The 23,463-nt window shown below is 51.4% G+C and overlaps 2 protein-coding genes across 4 annotated transcripts in view; one reads left to right on the top strand and one right to left on the bottom strand.

Annotated features, from left to right (window-relative positions):
* Positions 1-242: 242 nt before the first annotated feature.
* Positions 243-9,910, bottom strand: Eif3k (eukaryotic translation initiation factor 3 subunit K). 2 transcript variants are annotated; one of them, XM_028786248.1, is made up of 8 exons: positions 9,779-9,910; positions 8,744-8,842; positions 6,036-6,156; positions 5,838-5,912; positions 3,512-3,578; positions 3,063-3,140; positions 1,443-1,568; positions 243-308 (listed from the first exon to the last, which is right to left on the bottom strand). In XM_028786248.1, exons 1-8 carry the CDS (start codon positions 9,835-9,837, stop codon positions 277-279), a joined length of 657 nt encoding a protein of 218 aa, XP_028642081.1. In that variant the 5' UTR covers positions 9,838-9,910; the 3' UTR covers positions 243-276. The 2 variants fall into 2 exon arrangements, with proteins under 2 accessions (XP_028642081.1, XP_028642082.1); XM_028786249.1 differs by lacking the exons at positions 243-308; positions 1,443-1,568 and adding an exon at positions 1,618-1,814.
* A 1,216-nt stretch (positions 9,911-11,126) lies between these two features.
* Map4k1 (mitogen-activated protein kinase kinase kinase kinase 1) overlaps positions 11,127-23,463 on the top strand; it is a 20,521-nt gene continuing 8,184 nt past the window's right edge. For both annotated transcript variants that reach the window (XM_028786247.1, XM_028786246.1), the window contains exons 1-19: positions 11,127-11,366; positions 11,529-11,586; positions 11,707-11,797; positions 12,412-12,476; positions 14,673-14,728; positions 14,817-14,864; positions 14,972-15,014; positions 15,101-15,173; positions 15,939-16,070; positions 16,451-16,513; positions 16,606-16,687; positions 17,546-17,659; positions 17,879-17,957; positions 19,264-19,322; positions 19,412-19,455; positions 19,544-19,588; positions 21,066-21,108; positions 21,668-21,830; positions 21,908-21,990. In XM_028786247.1, coding sequence (XP_028642080.1) covers positions 11,268-11,366; positions 11,529-11,586; positions 11,707-11,797; positions 12,412-12,476; positions 14,673-14,728; positions 14,817-14,864; positions 14,972-15,014; positions 15,101-15,173; positions 15,939-16,070; positions 16,451-16,513; positions 16,606-16,687; positions 17,546-17,659; positions 17,879-17,957; positions 19,264-19,322; positions 19,412-19,455; positions 19,544-19,588; positions 21,066-21,108; positions 21,668-21,830; positions 21,908-21,990 — 1,440 coding nt within the window. In that variant the 5' untranslated portion in view covers positions 11,127-11,267. The remainder of the gene's footprint in view (positions 11,367-11,528; positions 11,587-11,706; positions 11,798-12,411; positions 12,477-14,672; positions 14,729-14,816; positions 14,865-14,971; positions 15,015-15,100; positions 15,174-15,938; positions 16,071-16,450; positions 16,514-16,605; positions 16,688-17,545; positions 17,660-17,878; positions 17,958-19,263; positions 19,323-19,411; positions 19,456-19,543; positions 19,589-21,065; positions 21,109-21,667; positions 21,831-21,907; positions 21,991-23,463) is intronic.

The raw sequence follows: 23,463 nt of genomic DNA, 5'->3' as shown, positions 1-23,463 counted from the left end.
GACACAGAGAATGCTCTCCACTCTCTCCAGAGCCCAGGGCCCCAGGGTGGCAACTCCAAGGCCATTCACTGGCCTCAGCCTACCTCATCCTGCGCTGAGTCACAGGTCAGAAAGGAGGGGCAGGGAAAGGCACCAGGGTGGGACAAAGGAGGAAGTGGCGTGAGGGACGCCCGAGACGAGGGAAGGGCTCCAGCTCAGGCCACAAGCTGGCTCTCTGAGGGCAGAGGCAGGAGACAACAGGGTGGAGTGAACAAATCTTTATTAATGCACCCACAGTTACTGGGAGGAGGCCATGATGCTGGACACACCTGTTGAGAAGGAAACAACATGGTGAGTTTGTGAAGAGGGAAGAGGCACCTCCCAGGGAGCCGCTGTCCTTCCGGGCCGGTCACAGTCACCACAGAGGTAGTCTGGTGCTGTGGTTTAGTACTCTTGGACATGTTAATTGCTCTGTGCCTTGGTTTCCCTGTCTATACGGCCATCTATCTTTCATGATTGCAGAGTTACATGAGGAGCCTGAACACGTGTGGTACCAAGCACTGCAGGCATTTAGCCCTGGCCTGGTTCCCTAGCCATGTGCTGGACGCTAGCCTGGCTGGCGGCTCTCCACTGCGGACAGAACTGTGTAGAATTCTGAGAGCCAAGCATGGCAAACACTTTCTGTATAGGTAGGGTGCCCTGTGGGAAGTGACACAGCTCACTGCTGCTCAGCTTGGCTACTGACCCACTGGTGTCCCTCAAAAGAGCCAAAGTTGGGAGAATGGGGAGGAGCCCCAGCAGGAGGCGTGTCCCTGTCCCTCTCCACTTCATGACACTTGCTCTGACAGAAGGGTGAAGCAGGATACATAGCTAAATGCCTGTATCGCTTTAAAAATCTTTGTTACTACTTACTTATTTAAAGATAGTAGCTTATTAGGTAGCTGGCCTTGAACCCCCTGCCTCCTGAGTGCTGAGACTAAAGACAATTGCCACCGCCCCTGCTTTTTGCTCTTTTGAGGTAAGTCTGTTTACTCCAAGTATGACAGGAACCGCTGTCACCGCCACTCGCTCTGCGCCTGGCTCTTGGCTGAGTGCCCTACACGGTGATCTCCCGTCACATCCAACCTCCCAGGAGGCAGGCATTGTGCCATCTGTAATAGTTTCCAAGTTAGAACAAGAGCAGCTACCTTATGGTGGGACCAAATGACTCACTGTGAGCCACAGCCCTGAATGGACAAGTCTTTAATCCCAGCACTCAGGAGGGAGAGGTAGGCAGATCTCCGAGTCTGAGGCCGGCCTGGTCTACAGGAATGCCAGGGCAAGAGGGCGAGACCACGCCGCAGAGGGCTCGCATACGGCAGGGAAGGCTACCCAGCATCCCTCACTGATTCTCTCTGGGCTAGGAACCTGGACGGGTCAATGCAGTCTTGCAGACAGCTCTGCGGCCTCGGGCCGCCACTCACTGTCAAAGTCGATCTTCTCCACGATGTTCTTGGGCTTGATGCTCTCCTCCTGGCTGCAGATGAAGACCTGCCCCGACTCGTCGGTGCTCCAGCCATACTTGCTCATCCACACCTTCAGCTGGTTGTCTGCAGGTGACACGGGCAGAAGTGTGCGTCGGCTGCCCGAACCCTAACACCAGGGGCTTTGGAGGCGGGGGAGTTGGGGCTAACCAGGCCAAGCCCCCTTTGCCCAACTGCTCCACGCAACTCTTGCCTGGACAGCGGCAGGCTTGGAAGACATCCTTTAGGGCAAAGCCAGGGTTCTGGAGCGCATTCTCCACTTGGCCACCAGGGGGCGCATTAGCCTCTTTCTCCTCCTCACATAGGGGTTTGCTGTAGTGTTAATTTTTTATTTTTGAGACAGGATTTCATGTAGTCCTGAGTGGCTTGGACTCACCATGACTTAAACTCCTAATCCTCCTGATTCTCTCTCAAGTACCAGGATAATAGAGTGTATGCCTCCAGGCCCAGTTTCCCTCAGTTTAACAATACTTTCTATTTCCTTTAAGAACCATTTATTTAGCTGGGAAGTGGTGGTGCACGCCTTTAACCCCAGCACTTGGGAGGTAGAGGCAGGTGGATTTCTGAGTTTGAGGCCAGCCTGGTCTACAGAGTGAGTTCCAGGACAGCCAGGGCTATACAGAGAAACCCTGTCTCGAAAAACCAAAAAAAAAAAAAAAAAAAAAGAACCATTTACCATTTATTTCTTGGAGCCTGTGACCCACATACCACGGGTGCTGGGATCCTAAAACCTACCTCTGGATCAAGCAGGAAATGCTCACAACTGCTAAACCTCTTTCCAGCCCATCGCTGCTTTTTGCACTCAAGGGCTGAGGTTTTTGGTTTGGAGGGACCTTTTAAGGACATCATTCAGAGCAAGGCCAGTCCTTCTCAGAGCCGTCCTATGTCCTGTCACGGCAGAAGACAGGACACAGAAGTTCTCCAAAGACCTGTATGTGACTGGAAGGAAAGCTGCCTCCTCACCTGGAACCATGCACTTCTGGTTCCACGGCACATGTGACAGGCAGGCCCCTGCTGCAGGATGGCCGCACTGGCTTTCCGTCCGAGGTTGCCCACCTCGAGGCACTGGGGCCCTGGCAAATGCATCCCTCTAAGGCAGCCTCACTACCCTTGGCAGCACCGACTACAGGATGCAGACGCTTCCACTATGCTCCATCAGTGAAAAAGGCCTGAGCTCTTCTAGCCACTCATGGTCAGCATCAGGACCACTGTCTGACATGCGCATCCACTAACTGGCTGGTGCAGTCTCATGCTATAGCCCAGGCTGGCCAGTAACTCCAGGCAATCTTCTTGCTCCAGCTTCCTATATATAGCTGGGATGACAGGAGGACTGCACCACACCTGGTGAGGGTGTTTTCGAGGCAATGTCTCACTGCGTAGCTCTGGTTGGCCTTGAACTCATGGAGATTCAGAGAGCAGCATCCTATACCAAACCCTCACTCATACTCTGGGGTAGGTAATAACCTAGGAAAGGTGCGATGGGTCCCCCCCCCCCCCGAGCTGGCCCAGGCCCTAACCACCTATACCTCTCAGACTGACAGAAATAGCACCAGGCCTCACCAGTCAGGTCTCCGAGCATCTCAGCCAGCAGCCAGCGGTCGATGTGCTGGTACGTGATGCCCACCACATGGCAGATAACTGTGGAAATCAAAACAAAGACTGTCAGAGGCCGTTGGAACGTGGTCCAGGAATGTAGCTGTGTGAGAATTCTGAAGGCTCTTCTGTGCCCTTCCCAGGTATAGTGGACAGGAATGGGTTTGCTCCAGATCACAGCTTTTGTTATTCAAAAAACAATTCCGAGTACAGCTTTGTCTTCGTGGTTGTATATGGCTTGACTTTTGTGAACTTTGCTCATATAATCATGCTTAACTTTCAGAATATAAACTGATGCTCTAAATAAAACTAGCTATTGCACGAGGAAGCCGAGCCTGCCTCATTTTTAATCCCTTCTCCCAGGTCCCTACTACACTGCACTCAGTCCCTCGGGAACCAAGGCTCACAGGACTCACATTTTCGGACAGAGTCTTCAAAGCCAGTTATGCCTTCCAGGAGGTCCATGTTCTCATCCAGGGCTTGCTGTGGAAGAAATGATGCCCCGAGTGTTAACATGAGCACCATGACTCCCAGCATCACCCAGTACGAGTGTTAACATGAGCACCGTCACTCCCAGCATTCCCAGTATGAGTGCTGCTGCTGTTCTAGAGGCTGAGGCAGTAGGATCTCAAGTTCTGGGTCGGCAAGTGTGATCAGTCTGGGTGCAGGAGACCCTGTCTCCCTTTCTCTCTCTCTGGTTTAAGACAAGGTTTCTCTGGGCAGGCCTAGCTGTTCTAGAACTGGCTCTGAAAACCAGGCTGCCCTTGAACACAAAGAAATCCACCTGCCTCTGCCTGGCTGGGAAATCCAACAACCAAATCACAGAATGTAAATGTACATACACACACACACGCACACGCACACTGGTAGGTCATCTGTATGCTCTCCATGGCCTCTCCCTCAGCCATGAGGGTGTCCTCACTGCCCCTACCACCCACCACACCCTGTCCACTGCAGACCCTTCGTGCTGCTGTGTCTGGAGTCTCCTCTTTGCAGCTCATCCTTAGCCCCTCCAGGATTCTACTCTCAGTAGAGCAGGAGCAGGAGGAGGAAGGGCCGGCACTTTGGTGGAAGCCATCACTAAGGCGGGAGGGGAGACCTACAGGAGCAGAGTGACTGTCCTGGAGGCCTTGTGGCCCTGTCTGCACTGGAGACTGGACACCTGAAGGCTGAGGTCACTGCAGCTCTATCAGGAGCTGGCATATGCTGAAAGCTGGGCAGAGGACACTGCAGAACCCTCAGTGAACAAAGCAGTGTGGCTTCTAAGTCAGCAGGGGCGGAGGGGACACTGAGGAAGGAGACCCACAGCCCTTGACCTGAGCATTTAACATGAATTTCTGGGATGTAAGACTGTGTTTTGTATTATTTCTTCATGTTTTCAGCATGTAATTGTCTGACATTTCTATAGCCTTGCCTTGGATGGAGCAGGGGAGGGCCTCGAACCATGTCTCCATGTCTGGAGGAATGCAAAGGCTCACTGCAGACCTGGCATGGTGGAGGCCTTCTGTCCTCACCCAAAGTTGGCCTGAACTCTTCTTTTTCTAAACATTTATTTTAGAAGGCAAGATTTGGGGGCTACAAAGATGGCCCAGTGGTTAAACTCAGAGGTCCTGAGTTCAATTCCCAGTCACCACAGGTGGTTGGCTCTCAAACATCTGTAATGTTATTTGATGCCCTCTTCTGGTAGACAGGTGTACCTGCAGCTGGAGCACTCACATGTATAAAATAAGTAAGTAAATAAATCTTGCTGGGCAGTGGTGGCGCACGCCTTTAATCCCAGCACTTGGGAGGCAGAGGCAGGTGGATTTCTGAGTTCGAGGCCAGCCTGGTCTACAGAGTGAGTTCCAGGACAGCCAGGGCTACACAGAGAAACCCTGTCTTGAGGAAGAAAAAAAAATCTTTTTAAAAAAGGGCAAGATTTTATTTTATGTGTATGTGCGTGTATCTGTCTGTCACATGAGGATGTCTGAGTGGATGACCATGGTGGCCAGAAGAGGCTGCCCAACAAGGGTGCTGGAGCCAAACTCTACTCTGGTCCTTTTTAACGAAACACACACGAGCACACGCGCGCGCACACACGCACACGCATACGCATACACAAACATACACACACACACACACACATGCACACAATGTGTATGGGTGTTTTGCTGCATGTATGGCAGTGTACCAAGTGCATGGCAGTGTCCATGGAGGCCAGCAGAAGAACATGTTGGATCCCCTAGAACTGGAGTTACAGATAGTTTGAGGCACTCTCCTTCACTGCCCTGGCCCGGAGCTCTATCCTCCACCTCCTCAGCTCTGGTACTCAGGAACGGGCCACCAACCCAGCTTAGCTTGCCCCGGGTGTCTGTCCACGTGAAGGCTGGAAAGGCAGAGAGCTTGGAGTGGATCAGAGAGGGTTTGTTTTTAACTCAGGGCTCAGGACTCTGGGACAAGGTCAGCCTCGGCCATGCAGTCGATCCTGGCTCTGTGTGAAGATGACAAGTCCTGAGCACAGAGCCCGGGACCACTTGGCTACCGCTGACCTTGCTTGCTCGAGACAGGTTCTCATACACCTCAGGCTGGCCTCAAGCTCTCTGTGCAGCTGACAGTGGCCTCGGGCCTCCTGCCTCCACCTTCTAGAATGATAGGTGTGTGCTAATGTGCCAGGTTTATGAAGTGCGGGATGGGGGTGGCACTCAAGGCTCCCCACACACTAGGCATGTACTCTGGCGTCCCAGCCTGCACCCAAGACATTACCCAGAAGGCTTGAAAGTGGCAGGTCTCCAGCAGGTCCCCGAGGTACAAGATCTGTCGGATGGGCCGCTCTTCTTGCTGTCATCATGAAGTGTTAAGGAAGAGAACTGGGAACTGTGGTTCAGCAGGACAGTGCTCGAGTACCTGACTCACCCTCTACCCACCCTGCTTCCCAGCCCACGCATGCTGCTGCAAGGATACGTGTGCCTGGTCTATCATACATTTGCACAGAGTGAAGTCGGTGTGGGGCAGGTTGGTGAGGGCTTTCAGCAGAATCTGGGCAGTGACTGTGGTCTGGAAGAACGCTGGGTTAAACTGGTACCTGAGAACGACAAGAAGAGACATAGTATTAGTGGTGTCTTCCAAAGCTGGCTGTAGTGGCACATGCCTGCGACCTGAGGATCCAGGTGGACTGCAAGTTTGAGACCACTCTGGGCTATTTTTATACAAATGGATAAAATGATGATACCATGCTGGACAAGGGGCAAGGGTTCCAGTCTGGGGTTTGGAATCTAGAAATGTGTGAGCTCCAAAACCAATAAGTACATACCGAGAGACCTTGATTCAAAAAATAGAACACCAGCCGGGTGGTGGCGGCGCACGCCTTTAATCCCAGCACTTGGGAGGCAGAGGCAGGTGGATTTCTGAGTTCGAGGCCAGTCTGGTCTACAGAGTGAGTTCCAGGACAGCCAGGGCTACACAGAGAAACCCTGTCTCGAAGAATCAAAAAATAAAATAAAATAAACACTAAAACGAACTAAGCTGTACAGCTGGTAGTGTGTCAAGAAAGCACTGGAGGGCAACTAGGTGTGGTGGCACATGATTGTAATCACAGTACTTGCAAGTCTGAAGCAAAAGCACCCCGGGAGTTTAAGGCCAGCTTTAGCTATATAGTAAACTGCTGGGTGGGTCTCAGAGAAAGGCAAGCCTGACAGCACGTGTTCACAACGCCAGCACTTGGGAGGATGAGTGTTCAACGCCATCTTGATAGCAAGTTCAAAGCCACTGGCAACTACAGGACCTTGGCTAAAACAATTAAAAAAAATAAAAAATAAAAATTAACAAAATGCCAGGCGGTGGTGGCACACGCCTTTAATCCCAGTACTTGGGAGGCAGAGGCAGGCGGATTTCTGAGTTCGAGGCCAGCCTGGTCTACAGAGTGAGTTCCAGGACAGCCAAGGCTACACAGAGAAACCCTGTCTCGAAAAAATCAAAAAAAAAAAACAAAAACCAGAAAAAGGACCAGAGAGTTGGTTCAGCCAGTATAAACACTGTGTAAACTTACGGACCCAAGCTAAATCTCCTGGACTCATAAAAACAACCTTTAAAAAAAAAATTATTAATTAATTAATTTATTTTTTTTTTAAAGAACAAATGCTTCTTTTTTTTTTTAAAGATTTATTTATTTATTTTATTTATGAGTACACTGTAGCTGTCTTCAGACACACCAGAAGAGGGCATCGAATCTCATTACGGATGGTTGTGAGCCACCATGTGGTTGCTGGGATTTGAACTCAGGACCTCTGGAAGAGCAGTCAGTGCTCTTAACCGCTGAGCCATCTCTCCAGCCCTTATTAATTTATTTTATGTGAGTACGCTGTTGCTGTCTTCAGACACACCAGAAGAGGGCATCGGATCCCTTTATGGATGGTTGTGAGCCACCGTGTGGTTTCTAGGAGTTGAACTCAGGACCTCTGGAAGAGCAGTCAGGGGTCTTAACCACTGAGCCATCTCTCCAGCTCCCATAAAAACTGGCTTTAGGCTGGGCGGTGGTGGCACACGCCTTTAATCCCAGCACTTGGGAGGCAGAGGCAGGTGGATTTCTAAGTTCGAGGCTAGCCTGGTCTACAGAGTGAGTTCCAGGACAGCCAGGGCTACACAGAGAAACCCTGTCTCAAAAAAAAAACCCTGGTTTTAGTGAGTATATCTATAACCCTAGCACTGACATGGAGAGACAAGAAACAGAATCTTTTAGAAGTGTGTAGGCCAATCATCACTCAGAGGCATAAACTCAGAAAGACGGAAAAGGTCAGACATGGTGGCCCAAGCCTTTTAGTTCCAAGGCCACCCTGGTCTACATCAGTTTTGTTGAGTGCTAAGACTCAACAAAACAAAATGGTGGAAAGCAAGATCAATAGCTCTAAGTTGTCCTCGGACCCCCCACACTTGCCCCCTCACAAACATAAAACAAAATGACTTAAAAAAACAACAACCACAACAAATATTTCCGCCAGGCAGGCATGCCAGCTTATCTGAACTCCAGTCTCTGAAGGTGTTAAGAGAAGACCCCAAGAGCAAGCTGGTTAGCAAGACAAGCTGTGTAGGTGAATTCTGGGCTTAATAAGGCTCTGACTTTCAATAAGGTGGGAGAGGGACTGAAGATGGCTGGTTCCTGTTATTAACCTCCAGCCTCCACATGGCTGTGTGCACACACAGCCCCTCCGCACACACACTCATAAATACGGGAAAAGAATAAAGGAAAAATGCTGACCCACTGCTGAGAGGAAGACGCCTGGTACAGAAGAGCTTGTGCTATGTGGTTACACATAAGAGCAAGCAGGCCTGACCTACACTGACCTGGACTCAAGGGACCCACGGCCGGCATAAGGGCTCAGCAGTGCTTTACCTAAGCCAGGGGTTGACGGGGCAAAGCGTGTGAGCCGAGGGCCAGTGGAACTTATAGAACGAATGTCAAATGATAGAATTGTTTATTGATTATCTTCTATGTTTTTGGAATGAATTAAAGACAGAACAAAACAAAATCCTACTCAGGCCCTCTGAGCTTACACACCAAAGAGAAGTCACTTCCTGCAGCTTGCCCCAGGCACCTCTGCACCAAGCTCCCTATTCAGAGTGGCTGCCTGCTAGCTAGCTGTTGGCATAAGGGTGGGAAGGGGACAGACACTCACAGTTTCAGGACAGCCAGGTTGGCCTCCAGATCATAGGCATTCTCCTTGGCCTGTGTCTCCACATACCGCTCCAGGGTAGCCAAGTTCTCAGGATTGTACCTGGAAAAGCATCAAGATGGGTCAACAGCCTGGCATGGTGGCTACATGTCTGTCATCCCAGCACCTAGGAAGCTTGAGGCAGGACAGGAGGACTACAGGTTTGAAGTTAGTCTGGGATTTATAGTGAAAATCTGTCTCAGAAGGAAAAAGGGAGATAACTAGACAGACAGACAGACAGACAGACATGGGTAAACAGAGAGAAGACAAGAACAGAGGCCAGTCCTATTACAGGGCTTAGGGACCACTGAAATCACTCTCTTCCTTCCTACAGCTTTAATTCAGGCCTCCCTTTATTATTCTTTTAATAAAGCTACGTTCATTCGATCTTAAAAATAAATAATTTAGTCTCACCCACTGGAACTAGCCAGATAGCTGATCAACTAACTGTACAGCCTCCAGTAAATCTTGCTCACAACATGGACTTCTGGTTAGCCCTACTTGAGGCCCGGGTCATGTCTAGGATGCCTCCAGGCTCAGTCAGTCTCTGCAGCCCATATATGTTCCTGAACATCTTCTCTTGGATCCGATTCTGACCCATTTCCATCCTCTCCTGCCTAGCTTAATACGTGGCTTGCCCTAGCCAGGCCCTGATCGCTCCTTCCTGTCACTATCTTTTGAAAAGGGTTGTCGCCAGGATGGAAGGGGAATCTAGGTCCAGGAACGCAGGACCTGTGGCTGTTTCCATCACCTTCGGTACCCACTGGCCAAGTAGACAGCAGTGAACATTATGTAGAATGGTCCATAAGAAGGGCGGAGAAGGAAGAGACTAAGAGACACCGAGAGTCTGTGGCAGCAGAAAACGTAAAGTTGAGGGACGGAGAGAAACTTGGGAGAAACTCCACCTCTGGATGAGCGTGGAGCCCTGGCCACCCCTGGCTGGCTCCCCGTCTTCTCCACCCCGCTTGGCCAGAGCGCGCCCTCCAGCCGAGCTCAGACCTGTCGATACCCTTGAGCAACTTGCCCACGTTTGCCCTCATCTGCTCAAACATCGCCATGGTCACAGTCGCCTTCTGCAGCCCCAGCTGGAGTTGAACACCAGGGACCTCGCTTAGTACGCGAGGACCGGAAGAAAAAGACGTGCAGGAAGCGGAACCTACGTCACACCCTCTCTCCGGCTCCTACAAGGAAGGCAAAGGGAAGGGCGCTTCCGGCAGCCGCACCGACTTTTTTTTTCTACCACGTGATTTCCTCCCAGCGGGTGCAGTTTGCGCATGTGCACTGATCTCGCTGCAATGAGACCAATAGCGTGAGAAAAGGTTAAGTCGGCTTTACTACGTAGGCGCCAGGAGGCGGGGCTAAGCTTTTCCCGGGCCGCACAAACCTCGAATTTAAGCTTCCGACGCGCGTGCGCTGGAGTTGTAAGGAAAAGGCCGCTTAATTCTCTGCACGCATGCGTAGCTGTAAACCCGTATAGCCTCCTGAAGGGATACAGCTTCCTTTTCTTTTTGTTTTGTTTTTTGTTTTTCGAGACGGGGTTTCTCTGTGTAGTCCTGGCTGTCCTGGAACTCACTCTATAGACCAGGCTGGCCTCGAACTCAGAAATCCGCCTGCCTCTGCCTCCCAAGTGCTGGGATTAAAGGCGTGCGCCACCACTGCCCGGCCAGCTTCCTTTTCTTTTAGTTCAGTCGGGTGGGAAATGCTTTCTGAAGCCCTTCTTGTCTCCAGCTTGGGTGCCTGAGACAGCATCTCGTATCCTCTTTATCTTGCTATTAAGTCCCAAACTCTGGTTCCCACTCGCGTTCCGTGATGCTACAGTGTTAGGAGGAGGTCGAGAAGGCAAATGACACCCCTGTACCTGGCGGGATTACCGTGGCAGCCTGGAGTCTCAATCAGGCTCCGCGTAGGGGCTATTAACAAGTGTTCCACATCTGCCACCGTCTCTGAACACTTTGGAAGTGATGCACAGACATGTGCCATGTGGGCAGGTGCCCTGAGCTCAGCTGTCACTTAAGTCAAATGCATGTGTCACGAGTAAAAAGTCCTCTGTGCTACTCAGCCAGCTTTGTGCAGACCTGCAACCTCTGGCTTGACTCCAAATCTTCAAGTACCCAGCAGAGGTTCAACTGTAACCTGTGACTCCTCCCAAAATAGCAGAGTGTTGGGGAGAGGGTGCTAGGTCAGCCCCGGGTTGCATTTAAGAACTTTTGCATCTTATTTACATAGTGTCCTTCAGAGGGTAAAGGGGAGTCCCATGGGTCCTAAGGCAATCAAACTCTCAGAACTCAGGGGACGGGGGTGGAGCCCTCTGCGGAGCCCTCTGCACAACCCTGCAGCTGGGGCAGGAAGCGAGAGTGGGGAGGGGGAAGGCCACAGCCCACAGAGTCAAGGCGGGCCCAGGACTTGTGGAGACAGAGGGTAATACCAAAGCTTGATCCCTGAGGCCCTGTTGGCCCTCTGGGCACTGGCCCAGCCCCGGCCTCCAGGGATGGCCCTTGTGGACCCCGACATCTTTAATAAGGACCCTCGAGAACACTATGATCTACTGCAGAGACTGGGTGGTGGAACCTATGGGGAAGTATTCAAGGTGAGAAAGCCCTTCTGTCTCCTTCACCGTCAAACCTGGGATAGTTCGGGTGAGGCCGAGAGACAGGAGTGTAAGAGAATGCCAGGCCTTGGCCTTGGTTCAGAGATGCTGAGGATGGGCAAGCTATGGAGCCTGCCTGATGGCCAACTTCCCCTTTACAAGGCTCGCGACAAGGTGTCTAAGGACCTGGTGGCTTTGAAGATGGTGAAGATGGAGCCTGGTGAGAGTGCCCCCAGAAACTTCTTCCCCACCGTCCCTGCCCTGTACTTCCGGGGTCTGGGAAAGACTTTCTGTAAGCCCCTGCTTGTAGCTACCTTTTTTCTCCGGCCCCTCCTCACAGATGATGACGTTTCCACCCTTCAGAAGGAGATTCTCATGCTGAAAACTTGCCGGCACGCCAACATCGTGGCTTACCATGGCAGTTACCTCTGGTGATGTCTTAACCCATCCCCCAACCCCAGCTCCTTATTTCTGACCAGGCACCGGTAACCAGGTCCTCGGTCCTAAACTGTCATTTGTGACCCAGATACCCTAACTTAACCTCCAGCCTGAGGACTTTCACTTTTAATTGGGCCATCCCAGTCTGATTCCCAATCTGAAATTCTGCCTTTCTTACTGACCACCCACTAATTCAAGGGCTAATCTAGAACCTTCTTTGTTGTAATCAAACCTCTCACTGGTTTTCTCCCTGCATCCACTATTTTTACTCTGCTTCTTTAATATGAATCCTCAAATTCTTTGGCTCTCAAGATAATATCTCAGCTGCCCCAATAATGACATCCATTCCTCAAACCCGAGATTCTTTTGTCTTGTCTGCTTCTCCGTGAGTTACCTACCCTGTCCCCTAAATTACCATGGGATGGCAGTGGGGTGCCCTTGGGTTGGAACCTGAATACCTAAAAATTGCTGTGGAATGCATACTTCCTGGCCTATCCTTAACTTTCTCGGTCGTGAGAACAGGACACCCTGTGGTGGGCAGGGTGAGTGAGATAGCCCTGGAAGGTCTCACTACCATCGTAATCCCTGCTCTCTTGACCCCGTATAGGCTGCAGAAGCTATGGATATGCATGGAATTCTGTGGAGCCGGTTCTCTCCAGGACATCTACCAAGGTTAGAAGGACAAGAGGACATAGGCCCCCTCTACCACCAGTCCACCTCTCCTGTCTCTCTGTGCTTGTATTCTGGGAGCTACCTTCCTGCTCCACACCACACGACTAGCCCATCCATGAATGGATGATGCCGGGGACCCCGTGATAGCCCTACCCTCCAGCACCTGTGGGTCTTACCTGTCCTTTCCCAGGCAATAATGCCCTTCACTTCTATGCCTCTATCTTTGTCTGGATGTTTAGATTTTCTTGCTAGAAATTATTCCTGGGTTGGGGTGTTTTTGCATTTTCTTTCTTCTCTTTTGAGATGGGCTTCTCACTATGTAGTCCTGGCCTGTTTCCAACTCAAAAGAATTCTGCCTACTTCTTCCACCCCTGGTGTTGAGATTCAAGGCACGGGCTACGCCTGGCCTTTTCTGCGTTCTCTAACTCAGATTAGTTGCCCAGATTTTTGGACAGGCTGTCAGTGAGTTTCTGGGTCTAGCCTGTGGAATTTGAGGGTAGGAGTCACATAGGCCTCTCATCCCTTCTGAGTCTCTCTCTCTGTGTCTCTGTGTGTGTGTGTCTCTGTCTGTCTCTCTCTGTCTCTCTCTCTCTCTCACACACACGCACACACTTTTTTTTGCTATAGTATGTTTTGAACCTAGAGTCTTATGTTTCCTAGGCAAGCACTCTGAGCTATATCCCTAATACCTACCCCCTTTTAAGATTAATTAATTTATTCTTTGAGGGTTTAATTTAAACTTCAATTAATTAATTTATCTATTCTTCAATAATTATAGGTATACAATACATTTTTAAAACATCCATTCAATTTCTTGTAGATGTTTTCCAACCTTCTTTTTACTTATTATTTTGTGACAGAGTCTCAACGAGTTACCTGGGCTGGCCTTGAACTTACAATCTCACTGTCTTAGCCTTCTCAGTAGCTAGGACGACCAATCTACTGCAACCAGGCCCTACACCTCAGCCTTCTCTGAAGTTCTGGTATCCACCTGTCTGACTCTCTCTTACCTGCTCAAGCCCAAGATTTCAAATGTCCGAAAAGGTCTCTTGCTATAGCTCAGTGGTAGAATGCTTGCCTGGTAGGGATAGATTGAGGCCCTGGGTTCCATCCGGGTCACACAAAACCTCCCCCAGAACGGGAAACTGAGGCCAATGGGCAGGAAGTGACTCACCCAGCCATCGTGTAAGTCCCGTTATCTGCCCAACACCCTCTGTCCCATCTTTCTCTTGTCCCTTCACTAACCCTGCTTGTCTTCCAAAATACGTCTATCTCCCTATATTTGGTATCTGCTCATCTGTCTCTGCTCGTCTGTCTGTCTGTCTGTCTGTCTGTCTCTATACCTCTGCCATTGTTCATTTAGCCTGCCCTCACATCACCACATTCAGAGACTCCCTCGTCTCCCATAGTCCTCCAGGGAGAAGCTGTGTATTCTGCATGGCCCTGACCACTGCCCCCTGCTTCCGGCCCTTGCTCCTTTTCTCCTGCAGAGTGGGACCCATCACAGCCCTGCTTGGCTTCTCACGGTAGCCTTGCTGACCAGCATGTGTCGAATGTCATTGCCCTTCCCACACATAGTTCCTGTTGTTGTTTCTGGCTCTGTTTCTTCTTACCAATTACTAGCATATTAACACCTTACGTTATATGTTTTTCGTTATTTCTTATTTGTTTTTGAAATAGCAGGAGGTCCAGCACTGAGCTATTCCTCCAGCCTTTCCATCTTATTTTTTTTTTCTTTTTGGTTTTTCGAGACAGGGTTTCTCTGTATAGTCCTGGCTGTCCTGGAACTCACTCTGTAGACCAGGCTGTCCTCGAACTCAGAAATCCACCTGCCTCTGCCTCCCAAGTGCTGGGATTAAAGGTGTGCGCCACCACCGCCTGGCATTCTTGGTTATTTTGGAAACAAATCTCTCTACGTAGCCTTGACTGGCCGGTATATTGATATATAGCTGAGGCTAGCCTCAAACTCAGGCCAGCCCTCCTGCCTCAGCCTTCCAAGTAATTGGATTACAGGCGAGAGCAGCTACCTTTCAGGCGGCTACTACCCTCTCTCTTCCCTTTGTGGCTGCTCATCTAAAGTCTCCTCCCTCTTTGGACATCCTATCAGATGTCATGGGTGGAGGGAGGCTGGGGACAGAGAGCCAGCATTCTTGACTCTTCTCCCGACACCTGGCCTGGCTGGGATGACTTTTGCAGTGACTGGCTCTCTGTCTGAGCTCCAGATCAGCTATGTGTGCCGGGAAGTGCTTCAGGTGAGAAGGGGCTAGGGGACTCCCTAAGCAAGCAGAGCTTTTGCAAGGCAAAAGGTGCTCACCAGAGCCACTGCTTGCCTGTTTCCAGGGACTGGCCTACCTGCATTCAGAGAAGAAGATACATCGAGACATCAAGGTATACTGGGGACAGGGGTGCCTCCGAGGGAGGGAGGGAGGAGTCACAGTGGTGAGAGCAGTGGAGCGCTGGGAAGGGGGTTCTCTAATCTCTCCTCTGGTTCCCAGGGAGCCAACATCCTCATCAATGACTCCGGGGAGGTTAAGCTGGGTGAGTCTGGCTCACAGGGTGCCCAGGGAGCTGGCAGATGAGGAGGGTATGGGACACACACACACTATTTCTGTCTCCGCATCTAGCTGACTTTGGGATCTCAGCCCAGATCGGGGCGACACTGGCCAGACGCCTCTCTTTCATTGGGACACCATACTGGTGAGAGGTGCTGGGGTGGCTGAAATGGAAACAAGAGCATTCCCCATCTTGGTCCCCAGAAAGTCCTTGGTTCTGCCTTCTCCTACTAAAGACTGTTTCCTTCTCTCTGACCCCTGTTGGCTTTTCCACTTATCTGTGTCTCTTTCTGGCCCTTTCTGCCCTTTTCTCTTAGTGTATAGAATTTCAGTGGTGGTGGTTGTGGTTTGTGTGTGTTTGTGTGTGTGTGTTATTGTTGTTGTTGTTGTTGACAACACAGGCTCTCCCATAGCTCAGGCTGGCCTTGAACTCCCGAGTCTCCTGTCTCCAGTCCCTAGAGGTTTTACAGGCGTGCACCACCAGCGTTGGGTTGGTTTGTACCTCGATCCCTATCTCTCCCCAGCTCTTTTTATCTCTTTCTGTGTTTTCTGAGACAGTGGCTCTGAGCCTTTTGCGTTGTCTCAGGGACTGAAGCTAGGTTCTAATACCACCACTGTGTCACCAAAGCCATACTCCCCGCTTCTGTCTCCCTCCCTCCCTCCCTCCCTCCCTCCCTCTCTCCCGGTTTTCAGTCAGTGCCTCACTCCATATCCCAGGCTGGCCTCAAACTCCTGCTTAAGCCTCCAGACTGCTCGGATCCCAAGCGCTCCCACACTCTCCTTCTCTATCCTTCTGCAACTTCGTCTTGATATCCTTCTCCCCTGGCTCTGTCTGTGTTCCCATTCTTTCTCACCCCGCCTCTCTCCTGCCCCGGGCCACTTCTTGCTCTCTGAGGGTCTCTGCCCACAGGATGGCTCCAGAGGTGGCAGCTGTGGCCCTGAAGGGTGGATACAATGAGCTGTGTGACATCTGGTCTCTTGGCATCACGGCCATCGAGCTGGCTGAGCTCCAGCCGCCTCTCTTTGATGTGCACCCTCTCAGGTAAAGGCCTTAACTTCTCAAGTGCTGCCGTTACAGGTGAAATGGCCCCTCCATACCCAGCAAGACATTACCACCTGGAGACTTGTCTGTAAACAGCTTCTCCCAGAGGTTGCCTTTCTGGCCAGCCATGGCTGGCTTGTCCCAGCACTCAGGTGGCTGAGACAGGAGGTTAGGAACTTGAGGCTGGCCTGAGCTACATAACAAAATCAACACTCAAGTCACAGGCATGCCTACAGGGGATCTGGGGATTTGAACTCAGATCCTCAGGCTTGCACAGCACATGCTCTTACCTACTGAGTCATTTCCCCTGTCCTCTTTCCATGGGGACCTCCTGAAACTAGGAGGGGATTTGAATCCCATGTTCTTCCCTACTGATTTAGGGTTCTCTTCCTCATGACCAAGAGTGGTTACCAGCCTCCTCGGCTAAAGGACAAGAGCAGATGGTAAGAGAGGTGACTTGAGGCCGGGAAGAGGAAGGGATGTGGCGTGAGGAGAAGGACTCCTTTCATACCAGACCTGGCTTCTTCCTCCCAAGGTCATCTTCCTTCCACAACTTTGTCAAAGTCACCCTCACTAAGAACTCCAAGAAACGTCCCAGTGCTACCAAGATGCTCAGTGTAAGCCCCACCCCTCCCTACCCTGTCCCCTCAACCCAGGGTTATGGAGTCTTCCACAGCTCACAAGAGCTATAAATAGAACCCTGGTGACCCCTTCGAAATCTCTAGTCCCTCAGATTTTCCCAGGACTCTACCCACAGGACCTTTCAAACTGTACAGGGAGATCCAGGCCTGGGGGCACAAGCCTACATTCTCAGCACTAAGGAGGTAGAGATAGGAGGATCAGAAGTTCAAAGCCATCTTACATAGACAATCTGAGGCTAGCCTGAGCTACATGAGACCCTGTCACAAAAATAAAAATCAAACTAAATTAATACCTAATTATTTCTTGTATGTTTCCTAGTGCTTTTGTTCTCTCTCTCTCTCTCTCTCTCTCTCTCTCTCTCTCTCTCTCTCTCTCTCTGTATTTCATTTGTTTGTCTTGTTATAGTCTCATATAGCCCAGGCTAGCCTCACACTTGCTATCTATATAGTCAAGGATGACCTTAGACTCTTGAAATTCCTGCCTCCATTTCCCAAGGTCTGAGATTACAGGCATGAGCCATCATGTCTAGCTTTACCTCAGAGCTTTCTAAGTTTTCCTGAGTTACTGAAATTTGCCAAGTCCCAAAGGCCTCCATGTATTCCTGAGAGTCTTCACCGAGCCTGGTTGCTTCTAGGGCATCCTAGAATTCCTTACCTCCCCTCTGGGAACCCTAAATTCTTCTAATTCCTTAAGACCTCTCGGGATCTCTGGGCCCCTAAGTCTCCCAGTTCCCTCTCCCTCCTCCCTCAGCTGGCACCTTCTGGGGAGCATTCTCTGACAGGACCCTCCCCTCCCCCACCATGCCAGCCCTCTGACCCTGTCCCCTGTCACAGCATCAGCTGGTGTCCCAGCCCGGGCTGAACAGAGGCCTGATCTTGGATCTTCTTGACAAAATGAAGAATCCTGGGAAGGGGCTGCCTGTCGAGATTGAAGATGAGGAATCTGAGGTGAGGGCCTCAGTAGAGAAGGGCACGGGGATCTCTGGGCCTCTGCGCAGGGTCCTCCTCCTGCCAGGAGACCCCTCTGGAAGCACATATTAGAAGGAAAATGGCGTGAAGACAGGAAGCCCGGCAGGGTTCTAAGAGCGAGGGTGTGAGGTGGGCTCCCAGCATGAAGGAGGACTGTCAGAAGGCTGTGAGCCTTGACATGGCTGCCCTTCTGCCCAGCCACCCCCTGCCATCCCTCGGCGGATCAGATCTACCTACCGGGCCAGCTCACTGGGGATCCCAGACGCAGACTGCTGTCGTGAGTAGAGAACCCTACAGTTTGGGGCCACCTAGCACACTGTCTGACCAGCAGGGGCTCAAATCCCAAGAAATTTGTAGCCGTGTAACTCTCAAACTGACCGTAGAGTCTGCTCTTCTCGGTCCCTTGACACCACCTTCCAGCTCTGACCCAAAAGAAACCTCAAGAATCGGTCTAAAGGCATGGTGGTACACACCATTAGTCCCAGTACTCAGGATGATTTCTCTGTGAGTTCAGGGTAGCCTGGGTGACAGTGAGTTCCAGGCCTGGGTGACATAGTTGAGACCTTGCCTCAAAACAAAGCAATTACAGGAAACAAGAACCAAGCCAAACCAAACAAACAAATCAAAAACCCCACAAAGACCAAACCCAACCAACCCCCCATAAGAACAGGCCGGGCTGAAGCTCAGTGGGTAGGGAGAATATTTGCCTCATATACATGAGATTCTAGGTTCAAGTTCAGCTGTGATCCCAGCACTTGGGCATCGGAGGCAGGAGGATCAGAACTTCATGGTCACACATGTGTGGCCTGTCTTAAAAATAAATACGAGGGCCAGGGAGATGGCTCAGTGGGTGAAGGTGCTTGCTGCTAAGGCTAATGACCTGAACCCATATGTGGACAGATAGAACCAATCTCTGCAAATTGTCCTCTGATGCACACGCTCCTCCCTCTCACGAAACAAAGTCATGTAATATATATATATGTATATGTATATTAAAATATTTAATATATATATATATTAAAAGAAAGGAAGGAAGGAAGGAAAGAAGGGCGGGCAGGCCGGTGGTCAATCCCAGCACTCTGGAGGCAGAGGCAGGCGGATCTCTGAGTTTGAGATCAGCCTGGTCTATAGAGTGAATTCCAGTACAGCCAGGGCTACACAGAGAAACCTGGTTTTGAAAAACCAAAACCAACAAACCAAACCAAACCAAAACAAAACAAAAAAACGACAAAAAACCCCACCATCACCACAAGAAAACCTGTCAGAACCCCTAATACCTACTTAAGACCCCAAAACAAATGCCTCACAGCTACTTTGAGCCCTTCTACCTCTCTGCTGCCTCCTCTGAGCCCCCTGTATACAAAGACCCCTCCCACAAGGGACAGGAGCCACCCTTAAGGTCTTGGTTCTAGCCCCGCCCCTTCCCGTCTCCACCCACATTCTTCTTCATCCTATCTCCCTGCCCCATCCTTCACTGGACTGTCTCCGCCCACGTCCCAGGCCCCACCCTCATTGGATTATCTCCGCCCACGTCCCAGGCCCCACCCTCACTGGATTGTCTCCGCCCCTTCCCTCCTTCCCAGGGCGGCATATGGAGTTCCAGAGGCCCAGATGCGTGGAATGCAGACCCCAGGCTGAAACTGTGAGCGGACTCCTGTGCTCTCCCTAGATGCACTCCCCTCCTCCCCTGTTCCTGCCCTGTGCTGTGCTTACGCTTTCCTCATCCCACAGGTTCGCTTGCAGCCCCCTGCAGACTTCAGGAGCACCAGTCCCAGGTCCGGGACCCCTCCCCCTCCTCCGGGCTGGAGGGTGGGGAAGGGGCTATGTGGGAGCCACCTGAGGGTGATGACTGTCGTTCTTTAGGAGCCAGCTGTCAGACTCCGATGACGACTATGATGATGTGGACATGTAAGACCCCCATGAGCCCCTCACTGCAGCTCCTCAGCACCCGAGAACCCCGTCTGTGTTTTCCCAACCTCTACCCTAGACCCCAACCTTTCCTATCTTACCACCCCAATGCTAGAGCTCTGAGGACCCTCGGTGCAGCTCCCTCCTTCCCTCTTCTTCTCCATCTGTGCTCCCCAAGCCCATTGGACCCGTTTTAGATTTATTCTATGTGGATGGTGTTTTGCCTGGGCCACATTCGTTCCTCGTGCACGTGATGGCCGGTAGAGGGCGATAGATTCCTGGAACTGGGGTTAAAGCTGGTGTGAGCTGCTGCATGGGTGCTGGGACCCCAGGTCCTCTGCAAGAACAGCAAGTTCTCTTAACCGCTGAACCATCTCTCTATAAAAATAATTGTGTTTTTTGAAGCCAGGAGTGGTAGCATACACCATTAGTCCCAGTACTCGGGACAGAGGCAGGCAGATTTCTGAGTTCGAGGCCAGCCTGGTCTACAGAGTGAGTTCCAAAACAGCCAGGGCTACACAGAGAAGCCCTGTCTGAAAAACAAAAACAAAAACAAAAACAAAAACCAAAAAACCAACAACCTTGAAACAGACTCTCATTATGTAGCCCCAGCTCTATATTTAGACCAGGCTGGCCCTACACACAGAGATCTACCTACCTCTGCCTTTCCCATGCTGGGATTAACTGCATGGTTAGCTTCTTCTACTTTTTAATTTGATACAAGGTGACACCCAGTTGTGCAGGCTGGAACTGAATTCACTCTGTAGCCTAGGCAATCCTCCTGCCTCAGCCTTCCAAGTAACTGGTATTACTTGCCAAACCAGACCTGGCTCCTTCCTTCTACTTTGTATCCAGTGCCCAGTCTGGGTCCTTAGCTGCCCTCAGGCCCAGGCCTGACCCCACTTGACCTTCCCAGCTCTGGTGTCTGACCCCCTTCCTAGGCTCAGACTCCTTTAGCTATCCGCCGTCCTAAGCTTCAACCCCAGCCTTTCCCCCAAGTCTGGTCATTTTCTCACCCAGCTTCTGTCTGTAACCCACATTGGTCTTGAACTCTCTCAATCCTCCTGCCTCTGCTTTCTAAGTAAGTGAGATCACAGACTGTGACTGGAAGCATAAATCTCAGACTAAAATTCTGACCCATGGAGATTTCCTATCGGTCAGGGTCTGAGTTCCAGGCTTCAAGCTGTACCCTAGAATCATCCCAAGTCCCCACATCCTCCTTGCCCTGGATCCAAGCCTGCCCCCCTTTGTTCCCTACCTTAGGTGTGTGGGTACAATGGGGTAGAGCGTGAAGAGTGAAGCAGGACCCTGTGTCTTTTCGTGGACACCATATAAAAGCCCAGAGCTGCTATTCCTGTTTGTAGCCATGGCTCTGAGTGACCCTTACCCCACTGGCCCTCAGCCCCAGGCCATAAGCCTAAAACATCCCACCCTGTCCCTCACACCCACACCGGCTCACCCTGTGTTTGTGTTTCAGCCCTGCCCCTTCAGAGAACATCCCTCCTCCGCTGCCCCCCAAGGTAAGGCCCTGGGAATCCTGAGGCCACGTCCCTTGATGCCTGGACGTTTTGAATGTTTAGAATTTGAAGCCAGAGGTGTCTGAATATTACTGAAAGCTTTAGAGTTTTGGGTTCAGGGTGGATGTGTAGGAACTCCATTGGAGCTGGGTATGGTGGTGCATTCAGGGAGTGAAGGCAGGAAGATCAAGGGTTCAAGATCATCCTCAGCTAGGTAGCAAGTTCAAGGCCAGCCTGGGCTACACAATGACAAAGCTGGCTCAAAACAAAAATTTGTTTGTTTAAAGCAAGGCTGGGGTGTCTGGGGCAGAGGGTGGAATGGGGGCTGGTTAAGTAGCCGGGCTAGTGTCCAGCATTAACCCTTTGTTTTCTGGTGTGTGCTGATGTCCCTTCTCATGGAGATATGGGTCTGGGAAATGGTGGAAGCAAGGCAGGATGTCATGGAGAGGGTCATAGAGATGGCTGATTCTTGGTCCTGGAGGAGGCAGGGTGTGGGGTGCAAGGTACACTGTCTTCTGCGACCTCTCGTGTATCCATTTCTCCCATACTCCTGTCTCCGTAGCCCAAGTTTCGGTCTCCATCAGATGATGGTTCTGGAGGAGTTAGGGATGACGGGCAACTGAGCCCAGGGGTGCTGGTCCGGTGTGCCAGTGGGCCTCCTCCACGTACCCCCCGTCCTGGACCTCCTCCAGCCACCCGTAGCCCTCATCTCACAGCCCACTCAGGTACCAGGACAGCCCCGGGGAGGAAGATAGGCAGGGGTGGAAGTCTCCTGGCCTGATGTTGTTTCAACTCCCACCAGATCCCTCACTGTGGAACCCAGCTGCTCCGGAGACAGGCCTGCCCCCACTCGTACCCCCTAGGAAGGAAAAGATGAGGGGAAAGGTAAGAGCTAGCGACCAGTCTCAAGACGGGCTGGGGTGGCTCAGTGGAGGATGGGATGGCGATGGCATCTGAGAGGTGGCATCTGTGGAGTCTTTTGTCCGTGCTAGACACTGATCTTGTGGGATGTGAATGAGTGTCAGGGTGGGAGCGGGTGTATGCACAGGCATGTGTGTAGATGCATATATGGAAGCCAGAGGAGAACATCTGGGTCTCCTGCTTTACCACGCTCCAGTTTCCTTGAGACAGAACGTCAGCCTGTACTTGTTGCCAGTCTAATGGCTATCAAGCCTCAGGTATCCTCTTGTTTCTAGGGTCACAGAGGACCACAGTCGCACCCAGCTTTTTTTTTTTTTTTTTTTTTCGAGACAGGGTTTCTCTGTGTAGCCCTGGCTGTCCTGGAACTCACTCTGTAGATCAGGCTGGCCTCAAACTCAGAAATCCGCCTGCCTCCGCCTCCCAAGTGCTGAGATTAAAGGTGTGCACCACCACTGCCTGGCTGCACCCAGCTTTTTAACATGGGCTCTGGGGATCCGAACTCAGTTCCTCGCAGCCGGTGCTTTCCTGCTGAGCCCCATTCTTGTGTCTTCATAAAGTGCAAACCTTCAGACGTGAAAATAGACACCACCTACTCTGTGGCCACACACCGGGCGCTGGGGAGCTGCAGTGCTCTTCCTGTTGGTTTTCTGTCACTATGATAAAAGGCCAACCAAACCAGCCTGGGGAGGAAAGGCTGCTTGGTTTACATTTCCACTTCACAGTCCACAGAGGAGCCAGAGCAGGAGCCTGGAGGCAGGAACTCAGGCAGAGGTGAAGGAGGGACAGTGCTTTCTGCCTTGCTCCTTGTAGCTTGCTCAGCTATACAACCTAGGTCCCCTGCCCAAGAGTGGTACCACCCAAAATGGGCTTGGCCCTCGGCCTCTCCCATTAATTGATGATGATGATGATGATAATAATAACAATAAATAGTAATAATGTCCTAGAGTCTAGCAGAAGCACTTTCTCAGTTATGGTATCTTCTTTCCAAATGACTCTAGTTTGTGTCAAGTTGACAAAAAACCTGGTCGTCAGCAGCAGACGACTTACTTAGAATTCTGCTGTGAAAGGTTAGGGCAGTAACTAGCCTAGTCTAGTTCAACAGTGAGGGGCTGGGGGCCTGGCTCAGTAGAAGGGAGCTTAGCTGCTGTGTGCATAGCTTTCTCTCTCCATTCCTGCAGAGGCAGGAGTACGGGGTGAGGCTCTAGGCCAAGTGGGGTGCATAGTGGGACTCTGCTAAAAAACAAAAAGCAACTGGAGGACGGGGACCCCAGAGGTGACTGGAGGATGGATGGGGACGCCAGTGGTGACTGGAGGACGGGGACCCCAGAGGTGACTGGAGGATGGGGACGCCAGTGGTGACTGGAGGACGGGGACCCCAGAGGTGACTGGAGGATGGGGACCCCAGAGGTGACTGGAGGACGGGGACCCCAGAGGTGA

Source organism: Grammomys surdaster, unplaced genomic scaffold, assembly GCF_004785775.1.
Source record: "Grammomys surdaster isolate TR1022 unplaced genomic scaffold, NIH_TR_1.0 125430, whole genome shotgun sequence".
Lineage (NCBI taxonomy): Eukaryota > Metazoa > Chordata > Mammalia > Rodentia > Muridae > Grammomys > Grammomys surdaster.
Note: the sequence above shows the minus strand (reverse complement) of the source record. Positions and strands in the feature narration are given on the sequence as shown.